Source organism: Salvelinus namaycush, chromosome 34 (assembly GCF_016432855.1).
Source record: "Salvelinus namaycush isolate Seneca chromosome 34, SaNama_1.0, whole genome shotgun sequence".
Classification (NCBI taxonomy): domain Eukaryota; kingdom Metazoa; phylum Chordata; class Actinopteri; order Salmoniformes; family Salmonidae; genus Salvelinus; species Salvelinus namaycush.
The window spans coordinates 35,892,161-35,911,416 of NC_052340.1; the positions used below are offsets into that span (position 1 = coordinate 35,892,161).

At 43.3% G+C, this 19,256-nt stretch overlaps 1 protein-coding gene across 1 annotated transcript in view; it reads left to right on the forward strand.

Annotated features, from left to right (window-relative positions):
• Positions 1-19,256, forward strand: part of si (sucrase-isomaltase (alpha-glucosidase)) — a 101,023-nt gene that overhangs the window by 43,585 nt on the left and 38,182 nt on the right. The window contains exons 17-23 of the mRNA XM_038973704.1: positions 1,125-1,279; positions 1,504-1,588; positions 7,899-7,955; positions 9,483-9,607; positions 9,949-10,037; positions 10,446-10,495; positions 10,591-10,758. Coding sequence (XP_038829632.1) covers positions 1,125-1,279; positions 1,504-1,588; positions 7,899-7,955; positions 9,483-9,607; positions 9,949-10,037; positions 10,446-10,495; positions 10,591-10,758 — 729 coding nt within the window. The remainder of the gene's footprint in view (positions 1-1,124; positions 1,280-1,503; positions 1,589-7,898; positions 7,956-9,482; positions 9,608-9,948; positions 10,038-10,445; positions 10,496-10,590; positions 10,759-19,256) is intronic.

Below are 19,256 nucleotides of genomic sequence, written 5' to 3' on the forward strand. Positions count from 1 at the left end.
TTGCTGAAATGTTGATAATAAAAATATTGGTTTTATAAAACATGAAGAGAGAGAGAGAGAGAGAGAGAGAGAGAGAGAGAGAGAGAGAGAGAGAGAGAGAGAGAGAGAGAGAGAGAGAGAGAGAGAGAGAGAGAGAGAGAGAGAGAGAGAGAGAGAGAGAGAGAGAGAGAGAGAGAGAGAGAGAGAGAGAGAGAGAGAGAGAGAGAGAGAGAGAGAGAGAGAGAGAGAGAGAGAGAGAGAGAGAGAGAGAGAGAGAGAGAGACCTTCTGCCGGCAGACAGGATATTTTGATGAATCTAAAGAGAGATTGACACTAAATGAGACGGATAATGTTTGACCTTTGCTTTGCCCTAATCACTTCTCTCATAAGAAGGTCACACAAGCCAAAGTCCTCCACACACACACACACACACACACACGCACACACACACTCAAGATATTAAGGATTAGCCCTTCAGCAGCTAATCATCCACTCCACAATTATAAATTTTTTATGTTTCCTCTGTCTCTGTCTCTGTTGTCTCTCTGGCCTGATTTCTTATGTGTTCTCTCCCTCTTCAACTGGAATTAAACTCTTTCTCTCTTTCTGCTCTTTCTATTCACTTGCCTTTTGAGTGTGTTGTTGTTGATTAAGAAGTTTCATCATGGTGGTTATAAATCCCTTTCTCCCTCTCTCCTTCCCTCCCTCCCCCTCTTCCTCATTCCTTCCTTCTCTCCCTCTCATTCCCTCCCTCACTCTCTCCTTCCCTCCCTCATTCCTTTCTTCTCTGCTTCCTTCCTTCCCTCTCGCTTTCTCTCTCTCTCTCTCCCTCCCTCCCTCTTTCCATCCCCTCGCCCAATCCCTCCCTTCTCTCCCTTCTTCCTTCCCTCCCTCCCTCCCTGCTCTCCATCCCTCCCTCCTTCTCTCCTTCCATCCCTCCCTTCTCCCCCTCCTTCCCTCCCTCCCTCCCTCCCTCCCTCTCTCCTTCCATCCCTCCTTTCTCTCCCTCCCTCCATCTCTCCTTCCATCCCTCCCTCCCTTCTCTCCCTCCCTCCTTTCCCTTCCTCCCTCCCTTCTCTCCACCCCTCCCCTTCCTCCTTCCCTCCTTTCTCTCCCTCCATCCTTCCCTCCCTCCCTCCCTCCAGCCCCAGGACCCGGCAGCGTTCGGTGCAGACTCTCTGCTGTTGAACACCTCTAAACATTACCTGAATATCCGGTACACCCTTCTCCCCTACCTCTACACCCTCTTCTACAAGGCTCACACTACCGGGGACACCGTGGTCCGGCCCGTCATGCACGAGTAAGTGACATCACTTCCTGTTGATCGTGGTAGCAGTTTCTCCCAGGCTCAGATCTAGGAATACCACCATCTTCCTCAAGTCCATAAGGAACAACACTGATCCAGCTGATCAGAGTTTAGAGGCAACCTTATTTTTCGTAAACAATGCATGGATGTTACAAAAACAAGCACTGATCAGTCCACATGAATACCCCCCCCCCCCTCTCCCTCTGTCCGTCTTCCAGGTTCTACTCTGACAGTAACACCTGGACAGTGGACCGCCAGTTCCTCTGGGGGAAACACCTGCTCATCACACCTGTACTGGACCCTGTGAGTACATGTACTGGTTCAGGCTCAGTGAACTAGACTAGCTCTGTTTCATACTATGACACACAGATAATTTTTCACATTTCATTTGAAATTATCAAAAAAAACGATTGGCGGGATAAACCCCTTGAGAGGAGATATCTCTCTCTTAACACAAACACACACACACACACACACACACACACACACACACACACACACACACACACACACACACACACACACACACACACACACTAGTTGACCTCCGTTGGGACAAGCACATAACATGGGATTTACTTTCCGTCCTCCCTCTCTTTTCTCTTTTCTCTTTCATTTCCTCCTTTTTTCCCCCGCCGCACTAATGAGAGCGCTGACCTCATTACAAGCAGATTAGAAGCGCAGATACATTGTGTGTGTGTGTGTGTGTGTGTGTGTGTGTGTGTGTGTGTGTGTGTGTGTGTGTGTGTGTGTGTGTGTGTGCGTACGCAATAGTTTTTGTGTACGCGCCGAAGAGTTTGTATGTACGCATTTGTGCATATGTGTGTGTGTGTGTGTGTGTGTGTGTGTGTGTGTGTGTGTGTGTGTGTGTGTGTGTGTGTGTGTGTGTGTGTGTGTGTGTGTGTGTGTGTGTGTGTGTTTTGCGAGTGCAGATAGATTGTGGTCATGTTAAAAGTGGCCAGCTGATTAATAAGCAATTTAGCATGGCCTCTGGCGAATTAGAGACAAGCAGAGTGGGGCTTCAGTCTGAATATAATAATTGTAATCAGAGTGAAAAGGTTGTCATGCCAGCAGAGAGGAAGAAGAAGCCCAAGCTTGACTTCTCCTTGGGGATACAGAGAGGATGTCATCCAAAAAGTAAAACGTTGTGTAATAATTCAGACTTATGTAATAAGTTGTTAATTGACATCAATACATAACTTGTGTGAAAGAGCGTGTTCTTTGTTGGTCCTTCACAGGGCTTTTCCTCTCTCTCTCCCTTTTCCTCTCTCTCTCTCTCTCTCTCTCTCTCTCTCTCTCTCTCTCTCTCTCTCTCTCTCTCTCTCCCTTTTCCTCTCTCTCTCTCTCTATTTTCCTCTCTCTCTCTCTCTCTCTCTCTCTCTCTCTCTCCCTTTTCCTCTCTCTCTCTCTATTTTCCTCTCTCTCTCTCCCTCTCTCTCTTTTCCTCTCTCTCTCTCTCTCTCCCTTTCCTCTCTCTCTCTCTCTCTCTCTCTCTCTCTCTCTCTCTCTCTCTCTCTCTCTCTCTCTCTCTCTCTCTCTCTCTCTCTCTCGCTCTTGCTCTCTCTCTCTCACACTCTCTGACTCTCTCTGACTTACCTCCTCTCTCCTCTCTTTCTCTTCCTCTCTAACTTACAGTACCTCCTCTCTCCTCTCTTTCTCTTCCTCTCTAACTTACAGTACCTCCTCTCTCCTCTCCTTCTCTCTACGTCTCTCATCTCGTTCCCCCTCTCTCTCTTCCTCTCTAACTTACAGTACCTCCTCTCTCCTCTCCTTCTCTCTAGGTCTCTCCTCTCTTTGCCCCTCTCTCTCTTCCTCTCTAACTTACAGTACCTCCTCTCCGTCTCTCTCTCTAACTTACATACTCTCTCTTTCTCCCTCACAGTACCTCCTCTGTCCTCTCTTTCCCTCACAGTACCTCCTCTCTGTCTAATGATGTCTAGGGGCTAAGTGTAAGATCAGAGTGGATCTCTTAACATTGATCTCTCCAGCGCCTTGATAGACTGGGGAGGTCTAGCCCTGTCCGCCCGAGTCCATCCCCATACCTCTCCTTGTCTCTCCTTCCATCACTCTCCTCTTTTCATCCCTTCTTCAAAAGCAGCCGCTCTCGTCTCTACTGCACGCTCTTAATCAAGTACACTCTCAAACCTCTGAACTCATTTCCCTCTAGATATATATATATATATATTCTCTATCCTGCCTCTTCTCTCTATCTTTCTCCATTATATATCCACCCTACCCTCTCTGTTTTTTATTTAACCTTTATTTAACAAGGTAAGTCAGTTAAGAAGAAATTCTTACTTACAATGACGGCCTACCGGGGAGCAGTGGGTTAACTTCTTATGGCTGCAACCCACAACCCAGCCAATCCTTTGAGATCGTTCAGTCGGCCACCCTGCAGAGGTGACTGATGGCAGCGGGTTAACTAAGGCTGGGTCCTGCGACTGCTGGGATAGGAGGGGTGGAAACCATCTCTTAAAATGGCTGCATCCCGCTAATGGGATTGATATGACAACAGCCAGTAAAAGTGCGGGGCGCCAAATTCAAACAACACAAATCTCATAATTAAAATTCCTCAAACATACATGTGTCTTATATCATTTTAAAGGTAATTGTGTTGTTAATCCCACTAAAGTGTCCGATTTCAAATATGCTTTTCAGCGAAAGCACTACAAACGATTATGTTAGGTCACACCAAACCACAATAAGCACAGCCATTTTTCCAGCGAAAGATAGCAGTCAGAAAAAGCAGAAATAGAGATCAAATGAATCACTAACCTTTGATTATCTTCATCAGATGACATTCATAGGACTTCATGTTACACAATACATGCATGTTTTGTTTGATAAAGTTCATATTTATATAAAAAAAATCTGAGATTACATTGGCGCGTTACATTCACTAGTTCCAAAAACATCAAGTGATTTTGCATAGCCACATCGTTTCAACAGAAATACTCATCATAAATGTAGATGATAATATAAGTTATACACGTGGAATTATAGATATACCTCTCCTTAATGCAACCGCTGTGTCAGACTTCAAAAATACTTCACGGAAAAAGCAAATCATACAATAATCTGAGACGGAGCTTAGAACAATAGCCAAATTAGCCGCCATGTTGGGGTCAACAGAAACCAGAAAATACATGATAAATGTTTCCTTACCTTTGATGAACTTCATCAGAATGCAGTCCTAGGAATCCCAGGTCCACAATAAATGCTTGATTTGTTCGATAATGTCCGTTATTTATGTCCAATTAGCTACTTTGGTTAGCGCGTTTGGTAAACAATTCCAAAGTCACAAAGCGCGTCCACTATAACGTGACGAAATGTCCAAAAGTTCCGTAACAGTCAGTAGAAACATGTCAAGCGATGTACTGAATCAATCTTTAGAATGTTGTTAACATACATCTTGAATAACGTTCCAACCGGAGAATTAGATTGACTTCAGTTGAGCGATGGAACGGAGCTGCCTATCACGTGAACGCGCGTGGTCAAAGCGTGGTCAGCTCGTGGCAGTGGTGACTAATTCCTGTCTCCTTCGGCCCCCCTTCACATTATCAAATCAAAATCAAGTTTTTTTTATATAGCCCGTATATTCGTACATCAGCTAATATCTCGAAGTGCTGTACAGAAACCCAGCCTAAAACCCCAAACAGCAAGCAATGCAGGTGTAGAAGCACGGCGGCTAGGAAAAACTCCCTAGAAAGGACAAAACCTAGGAAGAAACCTAGAGAGGAACCAGGCTATGAGGGGTGGCCAGTCCTCTTCTGGCTGTGCCGGGTGGAGATTATAACAGAACATGGCCAAGATGTTCAAATTGTTCATAAATGACCAGCATGGTCAAATAATAATCAGGAGTAAATGTCAGTTGGCTTTTCATAGCCGATCATTAAGAGTATCTCTACCGCTCCTGCGGTCTCTAGAGAGTTGAAAACAGCAGGTCTGGCACACGTAGCACATCCGGTGGACAGGTCAGGGTTCCATAGCCGCAGGCAGAACAGTTGAAACTGGAACAGCAGCAAGGCCAGGTGGACTGGGGACAGCAAGGAGTCATCACGCCAGGTAGTCCTGACGCATGGTCCTAGGGCTCAGGTCCTCCGAGAGAGAGAAAGAAAGAGAGAAGGAGAGAATTAGAGAGAGCATACTTAAATTCACACAGGAAACCGGATAAGACAGGAGAAGTACTCCAGATATAACCAACTGACCCTAGCCCCCCGACACATAAACTGCTGCAGCATAAATACTGGAGGCTGAGACAGAAGGGGTCAGGAGACACTGTGGCCCCATCCGATGATACCCCCGGACAGGGCCAAACAGGAAGGATATAACCCCACCCACTTTGCCAAAGCACAGCCCCCACACCACTAGAGGGATATCTTCAACCACCAACTTACCATCCTGAGACAAGGCCGAGTATAGCCCACATTAGAGTCATCAGACAAAGTTCTATTGACTGTTGACATCTAGTGGAAGCCGTAGGAAGTGAAAACTCATCAATATCTCGCTGTAATTTCAATGAGAGCTTGGTTGAAAATCTAGCACCCTCAGAAAAAATCCAAACAGGAAGTGGAACTTCTCAGGTTTTTGCCTGCCATATGAGTTCTGTTATACTCACAGAAATAATTCAAACAGTTTTAGAAACTTCAGAGTGTTTTCTATCCAATACTAATAATAATATGCAAATATTAGCAACTATGACTGAGGAGCAGGCCGTTTCCTCTGGGCACCTCTGTGCACCTTTCATCCAAGCTCCTCCAAGCACCTCTGTGCACCTTTCATTCACTGCCCCTGCAGCCATAAGAAGTTAACTGCCTTGTTCAGGGGCAGAACAACAGATTTCTACCTTGTCAGCTCAGGGATTCGAGCTAGCAACCTTTCGGTTACTGGACCAATGCTCTAACCACTAGGCTACCTGCCGCTACCCGCTACCTTCTCCCTTTTGTTTTCTCATAATATTTAGTGGTATCACTCTAACCTGAGACCAACGTATGAGTCTTGAGCCCAGGTTCAGATCTTCCCTCTGTTCACCTTGCCTCGTCACTCCAAATGAGGATCGAGCCCTCTGTCCCTTTCAATTACTGTCAGGATTAATGGTAGCGTTAGCAGTCCCTCTGCATTAGTCAAGCTGCTGACTGATGCTAGCTATGCATGAGTCAGCCAGCAGTTAACGATGTGCAGATAGCAGCTATCATTCACCTGGATCATGTCTGAGGGTTTTCACTTGTGGGAAAATATGGGGATTTCCTGGAACTGTGGATGATATGAGAAAAATGACATTTCTGTATTACACAATTCAGCAATATAAAGACCAAGGAAGCCTCTTCTTCTTCTTCTGCTTCTTCTTCTTCTGCTTCTTCTTCTTCTACTTCTTCTTCTTTTGCTTCTTCTTCTTCTTGTGCTTCTTCTTCTTGTTCTTCTTCTTCTTCTTGTGCTTCTTCTTCTTGTTCTTCTTCTGCTTATTCTTCTTCTTCTTCTTCTGCTTCTTCTGCTTCTTCTTCTTCTGCTGCTTCTTCTACTTCTTCTTCTGCTTCTTCTTCTTCTTCTTCTGCTTCTTCTTCTTCTGCTTCTTCTTCTTCTGCTGCTGCTTCTTCTTCTACTTCTTCTTCTGCTTCTTCTTCTTCTTCTTCTTCTTCTTCTTCTTCTGCTTCTTCTTCTTCTTCTGCTTCTTCTTCTGCTTCTTCTGCTTCTTCTTCTGCTTCTTCTTCTGCTTCTTCTGCTTCTTTTACACTTGCCTCTAACACAATACACATGGAAATATTGGACTATAAATTGTGCCTTCCTGTATTATACTGATGCTAAAATGTTTATTCTATTCTACTGAGCCATTTACTTTATGTTCCTGTTTTAATTATTTTACTGTTTATTTTTGTTGTTTCAATGTCGAGAAGGAACCTGCTAGTAAGCATTTTGTTGGATGGTGTATGCCATTCATATCCCGTACTGTACATACAACTAATACAACTTCAAACTTCTTCTTCTTGACCACTTTTGTCCATCCCCTCTTTCTTCTCCTCTTCATTTAATTGCCTCTCTCCGAACCCTAATGACAGGGTTCTATAGAACATTAAAGGGGACAAGGCAGGCCAATGGAACAAATGGTGTCAGCGGTGGCTTTAAAGTTACAGAGAGGAGAACTTGTGGTGTTCACAGACGGCATGCTTTACTATCGCTCTGCTTGAAAAGGACACATCTTCCTCATTCTCTCTATTTTTTTTCGTTCCCTCTGTTCTTTTTCTCTGTTTCATCTCTCTGTTCTCTCTGTGTTCCCGTCTGTCAGCAGGACAGTGAACACAGTTAAGACAGCTCTATCAAAGGACAGCCGCTTGGTTATCGATTACTCAAGTCTGTCGCCCTACTATCATCAAAGGCCATTGTCCATCTCTTGATGCTGCCTTTGCTTTCGATTGTGACCCCAGATCCAGTTGTGATGCAGGCATAACTTCAACAAAATCCAGATCCTCTACTGTTAGATCATTTCCAAGACTGTTTCGTTTTTTGATCAGCCATGTTGTGTGAAGAGAAATAGGGAGAAGTCTGCTCAACCAATTACCTCATTTAGTGTTTGTTTTGCCCTTGCCCTTGCTGATGTGTGATTGGTTGATTTCTGCAGGGGGTGGAGTGGATCCAAGCCTACATCCCAGATGCTGTGTGGTTTGACTATGAAACGGTGAGCTTTCTGTTTACATCATCTTGCTTCCTTCCTAGAAAGACATGAATAAGGAAAAGACTATTTACAAGACCGTTACATAAAGTACACTGGAGAAGAGAACCACTGCTGTACTATATCATTCAGATCCAGAGGGATAGAGATAAGGAGGAAATATGTAGGAAGAAGGACAGAAGAGACACAGAGACACTAGAAAGAGAAACTCCCTGTCTCATAGATTAAAGAGGTGTTGAGATCCTGCAGGACCTTATTTGGGCATCACACAGCTGTGTAAAGAGCTTCTGATCAGATGAGAGTTTAGATTGGTTGCCTCGTTGCTGCGCCTTGTCCTGATGGGTCCAATGAGGTTAGGGGGTGGGAGGAGGATGGGGTGCGGTGCGGTGCAGTCAATTAGGAGTAAAAAAAGTATCTGACAGGAGAGGAAAGAAGGAGAGATGAAAGACTAAGAAAAAAAACTGAGGGGAACAGGAGGAGAGACGTTGGAGGAGATGAGAGTAGAAGGAGAAGACAAAATGAGAGAATAGGATAAGAGGAAAGAGAATAGGAAGATGAGTTGAGGAAGGGGAGGAGAGGAGAGGAGGAGGAAGACAAGTTGAGGAGGGGGAGGAGTGTAGGAGGGGGAGGAGTGGAAGAGGAAGACAAGTTGAGGTGAGGGAGGAGTGGAAGAGGAAGACAAGTTGAGGTGAGGGAGGAGTGGAAGAGGAAGACAAGTTGCGAAGGGGGAGGAGTGGAGGAGTGGAAGACAAGTTGAGGTGAGGGAGGAGTGTAGGAGGGGGAGGAGTGGAAGAGGAAGACGAGTTGCGGAGGGGGAGGAGTGGAGGAGTGGAAGACAAGTTGAGGTGGGGGAGGAGTGTAGGAGAGGGAGGAGTGGAAGAGGAAGACGAGTTGCGGAGGGGGAGGAGTGGAGGAGTGGAAGACAAGTTGAGGTGAGGGAGGAGTGTAGGAGGGGGAGGAGTGGAAGAGGAAGACGAGTTGCGGAGGGGGAGGAGTGGAGGAGGGGGCGGTGTAGAAGAGGGGGTGGAGTGGAGAAGGGGGAGGAGTGGAAGAGGAAGACAAGTTGAGGAGGGGGAGGAGTGGAGGGGGAGGAGTGGAGCCCTACTTAGCACTGACAATGAGGCGATGCGATCTGAAATTACTTCTAGACGCTCTAGTGACTCCCTTCTCTTTCTCTACCTCCATATCCCAGATGGAGAATAGAGAATGAGAGAGAGAGAGAAGAAGTGCTCTAAATTGTCCTGAGCTGGTCTGAACATTCCGTCCTTAGGGTGTTAGAAATTATTTGAGGTTTGGAATTTTTCTTTGAGCTGCTGTAGTGTGTAAGTGAGCTATTTTAGTATGAGAAGGCGAAATACCCTCATGGACAGAGATAGGCAAGGGGGCTTTAGGACAATCATTTCTCAGTCTCTCACTCCATCTCTCTCTTCAATACAGGTACATCTACTGTATGTGTAAGAACATGTTATTCTGCCATTTCTTCTGCCCGGCATACTTTTCAACTAGTTGATTATTTTCCCATTAACCAATCAGGAAGAGAAAATTACAGTCCGTAAGCAGCAAGTTGAGATGTACCTGCCTGCAGACAAGCTTGGTTTACACATCAGGGGCGGAGCTATTCTACCTATTCAGAGACCTGCGGTCACAACTGTTTACAGGTACACACACCCACGAATGATTGCACAGTCATGCACAGTATCCTTAAACAATAAGGTTTGAGGAGTGTCTGGATACAGCCCTTAGCAGTGGTATACTGGCCATATACCACAAACCCCTGAGGTCCTGATTGCTTATTAAGTATAATGTGTCTGCTATTATAAACTGTTTTGTCATACCCGTGGTATACGGTCTGATATACCACGGCTTTCAGCCAATCAGCATTCAGGGCTTGAACCGCTAAGTTTATATATATTCATAAACAACTTCAAAGCGGTTCATTTCCCCTTTCTTATTTTAGTTCCCTGCAAAATGTGTGTGTGTGTGTGTGTTTTCCCTTCAGTCGGCGTAACCCCATGGGTCTGATCGTTGCGCTCGATGACAAAAACACAGCAGCAGGAGAGCTATTCTGGGATGACGGAGACTCTCGAGGTATTTCAACAAGTCAGACGGAGTTAGTGTGTATGTGTGTGTCTACTTGTGTGTGTTTGTGTGTGTGTTTGTGTGCAGAGATTTTTGTGTGTAGGGGCACAACTTTAGTTTAGAAGTGGGGGGGGGGCATATACGGTACCAGTTAAAAGTTTGAACACACCTACTCATTCAAAGGTTTTTCTTATTTTTTTTTACTATTTTCTACATTGTAGAATAATAGAGAAGACATCAAAACTATAAAATAACACATATGGAATCATGTAGTAACCAAACAAGTGTTTATTCGTAAGATGAGGACTTGCTTTCATAATGAATCTCTCTCTCTCTCTCTCTCTCTCTCTCTCTCTCTCTCTCTCTCTCTCTCTCTCTCTCTCTCTCCCTCCCTCCCTCCCTCCCTCCCTCCCTCAGATACCGTTGAAACTGGCAACTACATGCACTACCAGTTCTCTGTTAACAATGTAAGTAGATGTTATTAATTATACCAAAACAAGTAAAATCTTACCTAAGATCAGTGTCTAGGTGTAACCTCATTCTACTGTATGTTCTCACTCAGGGCGAGTTGACCATCCAGGTGATGCATTCTGGGTACATTGACCCAAACAACCTGAAGTTTGAGAACATCACCGTGTTGGGAGTCTCCAGTCCCCCCGTGACTGTCAATGTTACCCACAACAACAACAATGTCGTCGTATCTACTTTCAAATATGACATCATCAAGCAGGTAACCAAGGCTGCTGTTGCTACCCAACATACATGACTCTCACAGATACAGTGGAGCGGAGGACCTTGAGAGAACTGCCTATCACTACTATCTTGCTCTATTTATCTTACCTTGGTGAGAATCCAAGCCCAACATAAGCAGTAGGAGAGGACACATTCACATAATTCAGTTCAAGGTTAGTCTTCCAGAGGAAGATATAAGTCGCTCTGGATAAGAGCGTCTGCTAAATGACTTAAATGGAAATGGAAATGGAAATGTAAATATGGAAGTAAATGTTCTACATTATGGTCAGGAAAGAGGTACTAACATGGTGGTAGGTATGATAGTGGTATTAACATGGTGGTAGGTATGATAGAGGTGCTAACATGGTGGTAGGTATGATAGAGGTATTAACATGGTGGTAGATATGATAGTGGTATTAACATGGTGGTAGGTATGATAGAGGTACTAACATGGTGGTAGATATGATAGAGGTACTAACATGGTGGTAGGTATGATAGAGGTATTAACATGGTGGTAGGTATGATAGAGGTACTAACATGGTGGTAGGTATGATAGAGGTACTAACATGGTGGTAGGTATGATAGAGGTATTAACATGGTGGTAGGTAGGTATGATAGAGGTACTAACATGGTGGTAGGTATGATAGAGGTACTAACATGGTGGTAGATATGATAGAGGTACTAACATGGTGGTAGGTATGATAGAGGTACTAACATGGTGGTAGATATGATAGAGGTACTAACATGGTGGTAGGTATGATAGAGGTACTAACATGGTGGTAGGTATGATAGAGGTATTAACATGGTGGAAGATATGATAGAGGTACTAACATGGTGGTAGGTATGATAAATGTATTAACATGGTGGTAGGTATGATAGTGGTATTAACATGGTGGTAGGTATGATAGAGGTATTAACATGGTGGTAGGTATGATAGAGGTACTAACATGGTGGTAGGTATGATAGAGGTATTAACATGGTGGTAGGTATGATAGAGGTACTAACATGGTGGTATGTATGATAGAGGTACTAACATGGTGGTAGGTATGATAGAGGTATTAACATGGTGGTAGGTATGATAGAGGTACTAACATGGTGGTAGGTATGATAGAGGTATTAACACGGTGGCAGGTAGATATGATAGTGGTACTAACATGGCGGTAGGTATGATAGTGGTACTAACATGGTGGTAGGTAGGTATGATAGTGGTACTAACATGGTGGTAGGTATGATAGAGGTATTAACATGGTGGTAGGTATGATAGAGGTATTAACATGGTGGTAGGTAGGTATGATAGAGGTATTACCATGGTGGTAGGTATGATAGAGGTATTAACATGGTGGTAGGTATGATAGAGGTATTAACATGGTGGTAGGTATGATAGTGGTACTAACATGGTGGTAGGTATGATAGAGGTACTAACATGGTGGTAGGTATGATAGTGGTACTAACATGGTGGTAGGTATGATATAGGTACTAACATGGTGGTAGGTATGATAGAGGTACTAACATGGTGGTAGGTATGATAGAGGTACTAACATGGTGGTAGGTATGTATGATAGAGGTACTAACATGGTGGTAGGTATGATAGTGGTATTAACATGGTGGTAGGTATGATAGAGGTACTAACATGGTGGTAGGTATGATAGAGGTACTAACATGGTGGTAGGTATGATAGAGGTACTAACATGGTGGTAGGTATGATAGAGGTATTAACATGGTGGTAGGTATGATAGAGGTACTAACATGGTGGTAGGTAGGTATGATAGAGGTATTAACATGGTGGTAGGTATGATAGAGGTATTAACATGGTGGTAGGTAGGTATGATAGAGGTATTAACATGGTGGTAGGTATGATAGAGGTATTAACATGGTGGTAGGTAGGTATGATAGAGGTATTACCATGGTGGTAGGTATGATAGAGGTATTAACATGGTGGTAGGTATGATAGTGGTACTAACATGGTGGTAGGTATGATAGAGGTATTAACATGGTGGTAGGTATGATAGAGGTATTAACATGGTGGTAGGTATGATAGAGGTACTAACATGGTGGTAGGTATGATAGTGGTACTAACATGGTGGTAGGTATGATATAGGTACTAACATGGTGGTAGGTATGATAGAGGTACTAACATGGTGGTAGGTATGATAGAGGTACTAACATGGTGGTAGGTATGTATGATAGAGGTACTAACATGGTGGTAGGTATGATAGTGGTATTAACATGGTGGTAGGTATGATAGAGGTACTAACATGGTGGTAGGTATGATAGAGGTACTAACATGGTGGTAGGTATGATAGAGGTACTAACATGGTGGTAGGTATGATAGAGGTATTAACATGGTGGTAGGTAGGTATGATAGAGGTATTAACATGGTGGTAGGTATGATAGAGGTATTAACATGGTGGTAGGTATGATAGTGGTACTAACATGGTGGTAGGTATGATAGAGGTACTAACATGGTGGTAGGTATGATAGAGGTACTAACATGGTGGTAGGTATGATAGAGGTATTAACATGGTGGTAGGTATGATAGAGGTACTAACATGGTGGTAGGTATGATAGAGGTATTAACATGGTGGTAGGTATGATAGAGGTACTAACATGGTGGTAGGTATGATAGAGGTACTAACATGGTGGTAGGTATGATAGAGGTACTAACATGGTGGTAGGTATGATAGAGGTATTAACATGGTGGTAGGTATGATAGAGGTATTAACATGGTGGTAGGTAGGTATGATAGAGGTATTAACATGGTGGTAGGTATGATAGAGGTACTAACATGGTGGTAGGTATGATAGTGGTACTAACATGGTGGTAGGTATGATAGTGGTACTAACATGGTGGTAGGTATGATATAGGTACTAACATGGTGGTAGGTATGATAGAGGTAGTAACATGGTGGTAGGTATGATAGAGGTACTAACATGGTGGTAGGTAGGTATGATAGTGGTACTAACATGGTTGTAGGTATGATATAGGTACTAACATGGTGGTAGGTATGATAGAGGTATTAACATGGTGGTAGGTATCATAGATGTACTAACATGGTAGGTAGGTATGATAGAGGTACTAACATGTTGGTAGGTATGATAGAGGTACTAACATGGTGGTAGGTATGATAGAGGTATTAACATGGTGGTAGGTATGATAGAGGTATTAACATGGTGGTAGGTAGGTATGATAGTGGTACTAACATGGTGGTAGGTATGAGAGGTATTAACATGGTGGTAGGTAGGTATGATAGTGGTACTAACATGGTTGTAGGTATGATAGTGGTATTAACATGGTGGTAGGTATGATAGTGGTACTAACATGGTAGTAGGTAGGTATGATAGTGGTATTAACATGGTGGTAGGTATGATAATGGTATTAACATGGTGGTAGGTATGATAGAGGTACTAACATGGTGGTAGGTATGATAGAGGTATTAACATGGTGGTAGGTATGATAGAGGTACTAACATGGTGGTAGGTATGATAGAGGTATTAACATGGTGGTAGGTAGGTATGATAGAGGTATTAACATGGTGGTAGGTATGATAATGGTATTAACATGGTGGTAGGTATGATAGAGGTACTAACATGGTGGTAGGTATGATAGAGGTATTAACATGGTGGTAGGTAGGTATGATAGAGGTACTAACATGGTGGTAGGTATGATAGAGGTATTAACATGGTGGTAGGTATATTATAGAGGTATTAACATGGTGGTAGGTAGGTATGATAGAGGTGCTAACATGGTGGTAGGTATGATAGAGGTATTAACATGGTGGTAGGTATGATAGAGGTACTAACATGGTGGTAGGTAGGTATGATAGAGGTACTAACATGGTGGTAGGTATGATAGAGGTATTAACATGGTGGTAGGTATATTATAGAGGTATTAACATGGTGGTAGGTAGGTATGATAGAGGTATTAACATGGTGGTAGGTAGGTTTGATAGTGGTACTAACATGGTGGTAGGTATGATAGAGATATTAACATGGTGGTAGGTAGGTATGATAGAGGTACTAACATGGTGGTAGGTAGGCATGATAGAGGTATTAACATGGTAGGTAGGTATGATAGTGGTACTAACATGGTGGTAGGTATGATAGAGGTATTAACATGGTGGTAGGTATGATAGAGATATTAACATGGTGGTAGGTATGATAGAGGTACTAACATGGTGGTAGGTATGATAGATGTATTAACATGGTGGTAGGTATGATAGAGATATTAACATGGTGGTAGGTATGATAGAGGTACTAACATGGTGGTAGGTAGGTATGATAGAGGTATTAACATGGTGGTAGGTAGGTATGATAGTGGTACTAACATGGTGGTAGGTATGATAGAGGTATTAACATGGCGGTAGGTATGATAGAGGTATTAACATGGTGGTAGGTAGGTATGATAGAGGTATTAACATGGTGGTAGGTATGATAGAGGTACTAACATGGTGGTAGGTATGATAGTGGTATTAACATGGTGGTAGGTATGATAGAGGTACTAACATGGTGGTAGGTATGATAGAGGTACTAACATGATGGTAGGTATGATAGTGGTACTAACATGGTGGTAGGTAGGTATGATAGAGGTACTAACATGGTGGTAGGAAGGTATGGATAATATAGGTAGCTTCTAACATGGTGGTAGGTAGATATGATAGTGGTACTAACATGGTGGTAGGTAGGTATGGATAATAGAGGTAGCTACCGAACATGGTGGTAGGTTGGTATGCTAGAGGTAGCTTCTACCATGGTGGTAGGTAGGTAGGTATGATAGGTGTAGCTATTAACATGGTGGTAGGTAGGTATGATAGAGGTAGCTTCTACCATGGTGGTAGGTAGGTATGATAGAGGTCGCTACTAACATGGTGGTAGGTAGGTATGATAAGTGTAGCTATTAACATGGTGGTAGGTAGGTATGATAGAGGTAGTTTCTACCATGGTGGTAGGTAGATATGATAGAGGTTGCTACTAACATGGTGGTAGGAAGGTATGATAGAGGTTTGCTACTAACATGGTGGTAGGTAGGTGTGATAGAGTTACTTACATGGTGGTAGGTAGGTATGACATAGGTATCTACTACCACGGTGATAGGTAGGTTTGATAGTGGTTCTAACATGGTGGTAGGTAGGTATGGATGATAGAGTAAGCCACTAACATGGTGGTAGATAGATATGATAGAGGTATATTCTACCATGGTGGTAGGTAGGTATGATAGCGGTAGCTTCTACCATGGTGGTAGGTAGGTAGGTATGATAGCTGTATCCTCTACCATGGTGGTAGGTAGGTATGATATAGGTAGCTATTAACATGGTGGCAGGTAGGTAGTTATGATAGCGGTAGCTTCTACCATGGTGGTAGGTAGGTAGGTAGGTAGGTGTGATAGAGGTAGCTATTAACATGGTGGTAGGTAGGTAGGTAGGTAGGTATGATAGCTGTAGCTTCTACCATGGTGGTAGGTATGTAGGTAGGTAGGTATGATATAGGTAGCTATTAACATGGTGGTAGGTAGGTAGGTATGATATAGGTAGCTATTAACATGTTGGTAGGTAGGTAGGTATGATAGCGGTAACTTCTACCATGGTGGTAGGTAGGTATGATATAGGTAGCTATTAACATGGTGGTAGGTAGGTAGGTAGGTATGATATAGGTAGCTATTAACATGGTGGTAGGTAGGTAGGTATGATAGCGGTAGCTTCCACCATGGTGGTAGGAAGGTAGATATGGATGATAGAGGTAGCTATTAACATGGTGGTAGGTAGGTAGGTAGGTATGATAGCTGTAGCTTCTACCATGGTGGTAGGTAGGTAGGTATGATATAGGTAGCTATTAACATGGTGGTAGGTAGGTAGGTAGGTATGATAGCGATAGCTTCTACCATGGTGGTAGGTAGGTATGATAGAGGTCGCTATTAACATGGTGGTACGTAGGTAGGTATGATAGCGGTAGCTTCTACCATGGTGGTAGGTAGGTAGGTAGGTAGGTATGATAGAGGTAGCTATTAACATGGTGTTAGGTAGGTAGGTATGATAGCGATAGCTTCTACCATGGTGGTAGGTAGGGATGATATAGGTAGCTATTAACATGGTGGTACGTAGGTAGGTATGATAGCTGTAGCTTCTCTCATGGTGGTAGGTATGTAGGTAGGTAGGTATGATATAGGTAGCTATTAACATGGTGGTAGGTAGGTATGATAGCGATAGCTATTAACATGGTGGTAGGTAGGTATGATATAGGTAGCTATTAACATGGTGGTAGGTAGGTAGGTAGGTATGATATAGGTAGCTATTAACATGGTGGTAGGTAGGTATGATATAGGTAGCTATTAACATGGTGGTAGGTAGGTATGATATAGGTAGCTATTAACATGGTGGTAGGTAGATAGGTATGATATAGGTAGCTATTAACATGGTGGTAAGTAGGTATGATATAGGTAGCTATTAACATGGTGGTAGGTAGGTAGGTATGATATAGGTAGCTATTAACATGGTGGTAGGTAGGTAGGTATGATATAGGTAGCTATTAACATGGTGGTAGGTAGGTAGGTATGATATAGGTAGCTATTAACATGGTGGTAGGTAGGTAGGTATGATAGCGGTAACTTCTACCATGGTGGTAGGTAGGTATGATATAGTTAGCTATTAACATGGTGGCAGGTAGGTAGGTAGGTATGATAGCGGTAGCTTCCACCATGGTGGTAGGTAGGTAGGTAGGTAGGTGTGATAGAGGTAGCTATTAAAATGGTGGAAGGTAGGTAGGTATGATAGCTGTAGCTTCTACCATGGTGGTAGGTAGGAAGGTAAGTATGATATAGGTAGCTACTAACATGGTGGTAGGTAGGTATGGATGATAGAGGTAGCTATTAACATGGTGGTAGGTATGGATGATAGAGGTAGCTACTAACATGGTGGTGGTAGGTATGGATGATAGAGGTAGCTACTAACATGGTGGTAGGTATGGATGATAGAGGTAGCTACTAACATGGTGGTAGGTAGGGATGATATAGGTAGCTATTAACATGGTGGTACGTAGGTAGGTATGATAGCTGTAGCTTCTCTCATGGTGGTAGGTATGTAGGTAGGTAGGTATGATATAGGTAGCTATTAACATGGTGGTAGGTAGGTATGATAGCGATAGCTATTAACATGGTGGTAGGTAGGTATGATATAGGTAGCTATTAACATGGTGGTAGGTAGGTAGGTAGGTATGATATAGGTAGCTATTAACATGGTGGTAGGTAGGTATGATATAGGTAGCTATTAACATGGTGGTAGGTAGGTATGATATAGGTAGCTATTAACATGGTGGTAGGTAGATAGGTATGATATAGGTAGCTATTAACATGGTGGTAAGTAGGTATGATATAGGTAGCTATTAACATGGTGGTAGGTAGGTAGGTATGATATAGGTAGCTATTAACATGGTGGTAGGTAGGTAGGTATGATATAGGTAGCTATTAACATGGTGGTAGGTAGGTAGGTATGATATAGGTAGCTATTAACATGGTGGTAGGTAGGTAGGTATGATAGCGGTAACTTCTACCATGGTGGTAGGTAGGTATGATATAGTTAGCTATTAACATGGTGGCAGGTAGGTAGGTAGGTATGATAGCGGTAGCTTCCACCATGGTGGTAGGTAGGTAGGTAGGTAGGTGTGATAGAGGTAGCTATTAAAATGGTGGAAGGTAGGTAGGTATGATAGCTGTAGCTTCTACCATGGTGGTAGGTAGGAAGGTAAGTATGATATAGGTAGCTACTAACATGGTGGTAGGTAGGTATGGATGATAGAGGTAGCTACTAACATGGTGGTAGGTATGGATGATAGAGGTAGCTACTAACATGGTGGTGGTAGGTATGGATGATAGAATGTAGCTACTAGCATGGTTGTAGGTAGGTAGGTAGGTAGGTATGGATGATAGAGGTATTAACATGGTAGGTAGGTAGGTATGGATGATAGAGGTAGCTGCTAACATGGTGGTAGGTATGGATGATAGAGGTAGCTACTAACATGGTGGTAGGTATGGATGATAGAGGTAGCTACTAACATGGTGGTAGGTATGGATGATAGAGGTAGCTACTAACATGGTGGTAGGTATGGATGATAGAGGTAGCTACTAACATGGTGGTAGGTATGGATGATAGAGGTACGAACATGGTGGTGGTAGGTAGGCGGAAGTGTTAGCTATATCTCAGACAGACCAGGGTTACCTACAGTTTAACCTGTCAGGAGGAATTTTCTTTACTGGGATTCCTCTATTTCAGCCACACTCATTGCTGACAGTTGTATTAAATCGTGCACACAGCCATGCAATCTCCATATCCAAACATTGGCATTAGAACGGCCTTACTGAAGAGCTCTTAGGATGCCACCTTTCCAACAGGTCAGTTTGTCAAGTTTCTGCCCTGCTAGAGCTGCCCCGGTCAACTTTAAGCACTGATAATTCAGGGTGGCAGGTAGCCTAGTGGTTAGAGGGTTGGGCCAGTAACCGAAAGGTTGCTGT